Source organism: Canis aureus, chromosome X (genome assembly GCF_053574225.1).
Source record: "Canis aureus isolate CA01 chromosome X, VMU_Caureus_v.1.0, whole genome shotgun sequence".
NCBI lineage: Eukaryota > Metazoa > Chordata > Mammalia > Carnivora > Canidae > Canis > Canis aureus.
In genome coordinates, this window is record NC_135649.1 from 85,478,782 (window position 1) to 85,488,141 (window position 9,360).

At 34.3% G+C, this 9,360-nt stretch overlaps 1 protein-coding gene across 7 annotated transcripts in view; it reads right to left on the minus strand.

The window, feature by feature from the left end:
• Window positions 1-2,911: 2,911 nt before the first annotated feature.
• KDM6A (lysine demethylase 6A) overlaps window positions 2,912-9,360 on the minus strand; it is a 213,089-nt gene continuing 206,640 nt past the window's right edge. For all 7 annotated transcript variants that reach the window (XM_077888741.1, XM_077888743.1, XM_077888744.1 and 4 more), the window contains 3 exons: window positions 7,541-7,667; window positions 4,920-5,090; window positions 2,912-3,791 (listed from right to left, as the gene is read on the minus strand). In XM_077888741.1, the coding sequence (XP_077744867.1) occupies window positions 3,762-3,791; window positions 4,920-5,090; window positions 7,541-7,667 (328 nt within the window). In that variant the 3' untranslated portion in view covers window positions 2,912-3,761. The remainder of the gene's footprint in view (window positions 3,792-4,919; window positions 5,091-7,540; window positions 7,668-9,360) is intronic.

Consider the following 9,360-nt stretch of genomic DNA (forward strand, 5'->3'; position numbering starts at 1 on the left):
TCCCATCCACAGCAGTTAGGTTGTTGTTCCACTGAAGGTGTTCTGGCAAATATCACCAATCATCTTCTGAAAGCCCAAAGAAATCCCTGTAATCCTCATCTTTGCAGCATGGTGTGGTTATTTTTCAAAAGCTCTAATTGGTCCAACATCACCCTGGCTGGTTTAGCTTTCGTCTCCTTTGCAATCTCCTTTTCTCTTATATGCTGACATTCCTTAGTGGGTATTTGGTCTACCTCTCTTCACCACAGTTCCTGGATCCTCTTAATCATCTCTTCTGGCTCTAAGCACCACCTCAATGAACAGCAAATACATGGTTCCAGACCAGGCCTCTCCTAATTCCAACTACTTAGATGCCCCCGACAAGCAGTTCATGATTTTCTGCCTCCAGAACTGAACTTCCATATCTCCCATTCTCGTTAGAAGCACGTCATCTAATGGGTCCCGTGGAACTTACTTTTTGTCTTCCCAATCTGTACTTTTTCCAACCTCACAACATCCAAAGCTCAAATCCAAATCCTCGCTCTTCTTTAAATTTCTCTGCTTTGGAGATATCCCTCTGGCAGCAACATACAGGATAGATGGAGTGTGTTAAAGCAGGCAGGAAGACTACTGCAAATTCAGTGTTCTATTGTTTAGATACCATGGACTGTTCCATATTTACAGGGTAAAGCTTAAGCACCTCTCATGGCAGAGGAAGCTTTCCACATGTCAGTGCCTTCCTACTCTTTCTTTCAGCACTCCTCCAACCCCTTAGCCAAAGTTCCCAAATCCTCTTGGTTCGGGAGGGTGTGATATAAACCCCTGAAATGGCCCCAATATCCCCTTGTTACCTTTTCTAGGTTTTGCCTGATGTATCACATGAATCTCCCGTATTAGATGTGTGTGTGGACAGAGGACAGGGATCACATCTTAGATTTGCTTTTAAAGGATGCTCAATAAGTATACTGACTAAATCAAAATACACATGACAATAATTTAAAGATTTAATGACTAGGTTCTAAGAAGCAGACACTTCATTTCAGTTAAATTCATAGTATTATATGATCTTAAGTTGAAATTGTGAAGGCTGTGTCGATTGACTACTTTTGAAAACTGACTTCAGTTTTATTTCAAAATGAAGCCACCACATTTAAAAAAGAAATTGATTTAACACAACATAGGTTAAAAAAGCAAGTTGAACTGCTCTACTGATGGGTATAAGGTATAGGATTTCCTGTTTAACTGATGACAATGAGAAAAGATGATTCAGTTCCCACTATCTGGATCTTCATCTGCTTTTTTATACATTTGGTAATTAGCTTCTTTCTCTAAACAATGTCATCATAATATGATGCAAACCTGTTTTGTTATTAAGGCATCTGGATAAAGTGTGCTTTTAATGGGATTAATCTATACATGGAGTAGTAAAAAGAAAAAAAATGATTCTATTTCTTCTGAAATGTGAAAAATGTAAATTATAAAGGATATTAAATTGATGAAGAGAAAGCAGTTTACACTGCTTTTATCTAGTTATACTCCAGAGTAATGTTGATATGTTTGATTTCTCTCCTATCCTCTACCCAAAGATTAAGCTGAACAAGTATTATTCTTGACATAACTTGCAAGTATGTACTGGTGAAACAGCACTAAATTACTCTTATGTGTCAGACAACCTATATTAATCTTGGCAATAAACTATCTTGATATAACCATAGGAAATAAGACACTGTGTCAGTAAGATAAACTAAAACTGGTTAAGCAACATTTAGGCATAGCTTTAGCATTCTTATAATCTTTGCTTCTGGATAGTTGGCTTGCAATTTTTATTTGCAAAAATGTCTGTCTTGAGTTATTTCAAAAATATTTAGTGGTTACACATCCTAAGCAGCACTTACACAAGTACTCTTGCTCCTTAACTAAAATAGATTTTAAGTATTTCCTTCTTAAGTTATAAATGAGAGATGATTGCTGCTAGTAGATATTCAATATTTACCAAATTAACTAATTAAATAAAGTATCTCCATGCTTTCAAGCCTTCAAACTGTTTCTAGGAGGACAACATACTCCAAAACTATCTGAACAAGAATACTTGATTAATGCAATCAGTACGGCATTTCACTAGATAAGATTATAAATTCTCTTTAGTCATAAATAGAACTCCATTTCTAGCATTCTCTATGCTTCTTCACTAAAGCTTCCTAGAAAATCTTATAAAGAACAGTGTGATAAAAGAGATAAAATGCAAGGTACCATTATCATAAAATGAAATACCATTATTAATTAGAAGTGACTTGTTAATGCTAATATAGCTTGCTATATTTTTACCAGTGACAGGGATTTGTAGACTCTCCCCCCTTTACCCCAATCATGTCATGCAAGCAGAAAAGCATGAAATTTCAAAATTGCCTAACATTAAAAAATAAGTCTCTTAATTTATTTGCATTCTAAAATAGAGCCCTTCATCTGAAACTTTCTTCCATATAAAACTCTACTTAGTGATGTACAAGATTTATCAAGCCCATGTAACATTCCCTTTAAAACCTTAAGTTCAATCACTATTTGTTTTCTACTATTATACTACGTTTTGGCAGCAATTGTTTATTGGTCTATCATTGCAGTTATTGCAACTTAACAATAAACCAGTCTGACATTTTAAGTCTTGAAGATACATACCATATATATTTCTTTAAAAATAATCATACTTTTGTAAGCAATAGTTTACAGTAGACACCTCAAAAATCTACCATAGATGTGAAACTTAAAACGAGAAAAATTTAAGTTCTAAATCTTTATACATATATATCCAGATTTCTATATATATTATATATACATACATAAGTATATATAAAATATATATAGTCAGATTTGAAAAATGAACAAAAACTGGGCACTGTACATAAAGTCTTTTTAAAACTCAAACAATAGAAAACTCTTTAAACATTAAACAATTTTAATAAAAGTTTCTGTACAATGCTAAGCAGTTTTATTTACACATAGAAAATGTAATAGGAGTAGTGTTTGAAATTACAGAACTCCTTAAAATTTCAATGGCAGGTAAATCTGGAAAAAATAACAGCATTCCATTCACAAATATTTTCAAGCAATAAATATGTATTTATAAATAGTGTAAATTTACATCAAGATTAGAAACAAAAATCACAAATCTGAAGTTTATTCCTTAGTCTATGTGCAATCCATTATCTTTGTGACTTGGCTGTTAATTTTTAAACATTTTATTTACGAACCAAAAGTGTAATAACCATCATGGTTTCAAAACAAGACAGAAAAACATAAAAGCAGTAAAAAAGTTCCTTACCTAACTTTTCACATTAAAAAAAAGTTGACCAAAGAAAGACTTAAAATTGCTAACTACCTTACAAAGAAATGACTGGCTAGGCTAGTATTTTTTTCCAAGGAAAATTGTGAAGGGGAAAAGATAGATGAAAACCAATTCATCAGCCCAGAAATAGAGAAATATAAAAGAGGTTGTTTTCAAGTCAGTAGTCTGTATGATGTTGCCAGTTTTGTCAGATATATACAAAACATGGAATTTATTATTATTTTTTTTTTTGTCTGAAGTACAGCTGATCAGCTTTGTGAGAGTCCTGGATTAGGAGCAGTGCTCTCCCCTGTCCAGTTGGTTGACACTTCGCACTTGGAAGGTTGCATAGACACAGTTTTCAGCCAGCAGCCTTACGAGATAGCTACAAAAACCAGTGGTGCAGAACTGAGTTACTTCCTGAATAGCAGAAAAGGTCTCATTTAATGTCCATGGAACAATATCAAGATGAGGAGGATGGTAATGGAGGAGCCTGAAAATAAAAGGTGTGTTACTTTGGTATACACAACTGTTAATAGTGTTCCCGAGTTCAAAGCTAAACATCGTCTGCTTATGAAGGTAGGGAAAGTAACAATTCTCAAGAAAGTTTAAAAGCCTGCTACACAATGTGAACTTGTAACGTCCCTGTACTGTTTCCCCCGTGGCCAGTTTTCCTAAGGGTCTGAGACCATTATTCTACTCAGTGTGCCTACATTTTTCTGTACTTCACCAATTAGTCAAAAACTCTTAGGATGTTATTAGGGTGACTGCTTCCAAAATAAAAAAGGCTTGTGGAAAATGATTTTCACAAATCAATTATAATTTCATTAGTGACTGGCTTCAGAAGCTATCTCAATGAGACAATATATCATGTTTAACATAGCCCAGATGATTTTCTTCTTCAAGCAATCTTAAAGACCATTTAAGTGAAAATAGGAGCTAAAATTTTAGTAATTCAGTTTCTAATCACATACGTAGAGAAAACTACTGGAAAAAATCAACAATTCATAAATTATATCTGTGTTTCTATTCATGAAACTATTGATGTACTAAAGTGAAATGCTTCCCCCTAAGCATCTGCTGTTTAAAGATTAAAAACTGTATAATATTTGTAAGTATACTTGAATTTCATTAAGGTTATATAATGTACCAGGAAGTTACGCTCCATCAAATATTCCTATGAGGTTAATACTTCTGACAAGGACAAAATTTTAAATACATATAATTAGCTCTAAAAGCAGAAGTCTATTTAAGACCACACTTACTAATTCATTTTGTGGACACTAATAACCTATGTACACATTTTATCAACTGAAATCAAATGGCATAAAGGATATGATAGTGTTCTAAAAGCACAGAAAGATTCTGTAATGTAATTATGGTGACATTAGTTAGGCTTTGACTCGCCCAGGAAGAAAAGTGAAAATGAAATACGCCATTTCATGGGAATAAATACTTGGAAGTGAAGGAGGGGGGGATGATATGAATTTTCCTCATGCAATATCTAACAAGCAAAAGGAAAATTTAAATATTTCATTACCTCCTACTTATCAGGTGGCAGAACAAACACTGCTGCTTCCCTATCCAGCTAAGTATGTACTCACATGCTGATTTCACTTACTAATGTAAATTGGTCATAGACTTGCATCAGGTCCTCCATTTTATACTGTTCTAGCACCACAAAATTTTCCAGGTTTCCACTTGTTTTTCGTGCACAGTCTTGGCAATGCACTATGTAGGTCTTTCGAGAATTGCTCTCATTTGTGACAAAAAGCAGATCAAAAACCTCCACCTATTTTATGCAAGAAAAAAAGAGTAATAGTGATAGTGGTATTTATTTATTGTACTGTTTTAGTATAATCACAGACTTCTACTTTACATGGAATTGTGGACAGTGATCTCTGGTTAAGAGTAGGTACTAAGACAAATACGGCCATGTTGGAGAATCTTTAATAGGCCAGCTTTCTATTGCACCAAACCCAAACACATGGGTGGTAATGGATATTCAGGGAACTGACTTAAAGGAATGGCATACTCTTTACAACCACTGGCAAAAGCCTAATTTAAAAGTTAGTCAAGGTCAGCTTTTTTTTTTTTTTAAGATTTTATTTATTTATTCATGAGAGACACAGAGACAGGCAAAAGGAGAAGCAGGCTTTCCTGCGGGGAGGACTGATGTGGGACTCAATCCCAGGACCCCAGGATCACGCCCTGAATCAAAGGCAGACACTCAACCGCTGAGCCACCCAGGCGCCTGGTAGGTCAGCCTATTTTTGTTTTAAATCCAAAACAATGGCATACAGTCAGAAGAAAGGGATCGTTATTTTCTGTTTACTTATGTTACAATACTCATCATGGAGCACTGTGTGTGGGTATCAGTCTTCTTTCATAGACGGAGCTCCTCAAAGATGAAGACTACATTTTACTCACTTTTGCAACTCCAGAGCATGTCGCAGTGCTTAGACAATCCTCAAAACACACTTATTAAATAGTATATAATCTGATTATTTTACAGTTGAGGAAACTGACAGGTAAGTGACAGTGAGTGTTCAGCTATAAGCCTCGTGTTAAGGAATAGGAGTACACGCAAAAGGTATATTCATGAGTATAGCATGATTTTAGAAATAATAGCTCTACCTTTTACAGAAAAATTGATGAGCTGTTATGGTTCAGGTGGAAAAAGAAGTAACAGTGTAGAGGTAGGAGTCATTCTGAAAAGCTTATACATTTTTTTTTTTTTTTTTTTTAAGGTGTAACACACCTAACCAGACTCTAGCTGATCTCCCAAAGATTAACTTTGGCCAGGTTGCACAACATTAGAAGAGATGGATTCAACCATTTCAAAGAATAGTCAATGTCAGAATACAGAATTTCAAGGTTTGGAATGGATCATTAATATCTCTGGCTTTGGCATATCCTTGCATTTATTCAATGACAGAAAACTCTCATGACCTCATTATCTTCTTTGTACAATGTGTTAATTCAAAATCCCAGCATTCATCATTTTACCATTACTATCAACGGGCAACAACATGAACCTAGTCACCTGAGCTAGAAAATTTGTGAGCAGTCTTCAACCTGTCCCTTACTTCTACTACGTAATAGGTTGTCTGGTAACAAAATTTTATCTTCTAAATATTTTTGAATTCCTCTCCTTCTTTAATATCCCCACTGCAATCTCACATAGGCCTTCAGATAACAACTTTTTCTTAAAACCACTGCAATAGCTTCCTATCTCCATTCTGTCCAATCACATTTCTCTTTCATTTTTTTTTTTTTTTAAAGATTTCACATTTCTCTTTCAAACACATATCCAATGTGGCTGCCTGCTCAATATTTTTTGATGGCTTCAATGACCTCAGAATAAATATCAAGTTCCTTAAAATCATTTGAGATGTTCTGCAACAGTTTCCTACCACCTACACTTGTAAGTAGAATTTGCATAGTCCATGTTCCAGCCACACCAGACTACTTATGCTTGTCTGAATAAGTCATTTCATTTCCCATGTTGTGCCTACAGCTCAAAACAACATTCACTCCACTTCTAATTCTCATCATATTTTAGCCCACTGAAGTCATACTCATCCTTCCAGGATGGACTTAAATGTTAATACTTTTGTAAATCTTATGCCAACACTAGAAGGGAATATTAGGTTATTTTTCCCCTTAGTGTTATCATAACAGTAAGACAACTCTGTATTCACCAGTCCATGTACATTACAATTAGTTGTTTATAATTTGTCTTCTCCAAGTAGAATGTAAGCTCCTTCAGAACAGGTACTATATTTTATTTGTTTCTGCTTCTCTTGCAAACTTTGGCCACAGAAGATTGACCAATGTATAATGAACTGCACCAGAGAGGTGTGAGCACTGATCTGCCTGGGGCTACATCGAACTACATCCAGTTTACTGTCATCTGCCTACATCTGGATTATTCCCAGTTTAAAATCTCAAGACTAAACTTCTTGATGATTATCGTTTGTTAAATATCTACCAGATAAATGACTGTTGTAATTACTTTTAGAGTTAATTCATTGTTAGTGAAATAGCAGGTCATAAGATTAAATTTTAATATAATAGCAAAGTAACAAGAAAATAACAAGACTGAACACAATGTCAATTTCAGGAAGATGCAAGACATAGGAGTTTAAATATATTTTAAATAAAAGTAACTAAGTAGAAAACAAAAGTAGAGAGGTAAGAAGCTTTATAAAACAACCCTGGATAACAATAGTTACTTACCTCACAAATGCTACAGTAATGCGCTGGTTCTTCTTTTGTCCGCCCATGCCATATAATCTCTTTTCCTGCAGCAATGAGAGCTTCCCTCAATGTCTGACATTGCTTCAGAGTTCTCAGAAGACAATACCTATTATGGGGGAAAAATTATTTGTGACCAGCAACAGAATACTGTATATCAAGATATACTCCTAGAGACTTGGTTCTAGCCATCTGTGACTTTATCTTTTTTTTTTTTTTGGTCAATTTTCCAGATTTTCTCTTATTTAAAAAATAAGGCCAATGCTCAGGCGAGTCTGACGATAACAATATGAGATCATTTAAAGCTGAAAATTAATTGATATCTGAATATCAAAATACAGTGATTTTAATATAAAAAACCTGAATCCTTGCTTAAATAGTAGTTGCTAATTTGGCTCTTATTTGGGCAAGTCATTTAACCTCTTTGGGAGTCAATGTCCTTATCCTTGATATAAGGGGTCTAAATTCCAGATCTCAACTGCTATGATTCTATTAAGGCAGGAAGGCACATTATTTCTGTCAGCACTACCTATTACTCATGAATAGCATCACCTGTAGAGCTGCTTTTGAAACTTGAGTCTATACAAAGAAAACCAGTTATAGATTTAATTGCTATACGACACAAAATTGGATTCATTATAGTGCTAAAGAAAAAAGACATAACTTGATTTTAACTTGAGGCTAATATAGTAGAATCTTTCATTTATATTAACACAAGTGAACTCTTCTTATAATTTATACCTTTTCTAAATTCATACTTATGATGCTAACAATATATTGAATTCTCACAATTCGTGATTTTCCTAGTTTGCTGTCATTACTTGGACTTGTCTGCTAAAGTCTCTTACTCTCCTGTGAATTAGTGGCTCAGGTTCTCCATTTGAAAGAGAGGTTGGACTAGATGATCTTTAAGGCACTTTTCAGCTCTAAAATGCGGACAATGAAAATATCCTAAATGAAAAGGAAATGAGTTTAGCAACTGACTGCTGTTTGAGAGCAAAAGTTTTTGTTTTATTCACTGCCTAGGACAGTGCCTGGCATATATAGTAGGTGCTCAATAAACATTTGATTACTTAACAAGTAAAATTTAAAGCATGATAATAACATATTTCCTTGCTCTTTCCTAAGTTACAAGTTAAAGAAGTATCATTACTTATTCCGAACCCATGTAAATTAAGCCAAGATAAAAAGATAACTGAAAATATCCTTAAACTTGTTAATTAGCAAACCTTAAACAATAGCAACTTTATAGCAACTTTACAGTTATAAGACAGATCCTTTCAGTATCCTAGTCAAAGTATTTCACTTTTAATTTGGCTTAGGCTATTTCTGTGTTTAACTTATTCAAAAACAAAATAATGTGTTAGATTGTAGTTTGCAAGTCAAAGGTAGGGCTGCAGTTATGTGTGTGTTTGTGTGTGTGTGTGTGTGTGTATGTATGTGTGAAAATGTGTCGAGGAGGTAGCAAGTAAAAAGTCAGATCATGGTAAAAAGAGAGGATAGAATTCTAGACTATGCTGCCAGCTCTTGAACAGTACCTGCTCCTCCCCTTTTCCCCTTCCCATGTTACATGCACAACTCCCCTCTGAAGCTACCAATCTAACTAAACAAGTTTCCCAATCAGGGTTTCAAAAGAAGGTCTTTTTCACAGGAAAGTAATGCCTAAAACTTTGCAGATACCTTTGGAAGATTTGCAGACTCCACTATGCTCTCATGTGAGAAAATAGACAAGGAAAATAATAAAATAATAATAATAAAATAATACAATAAAGTACATAAATAATAAAAAATAAGAAACAGGA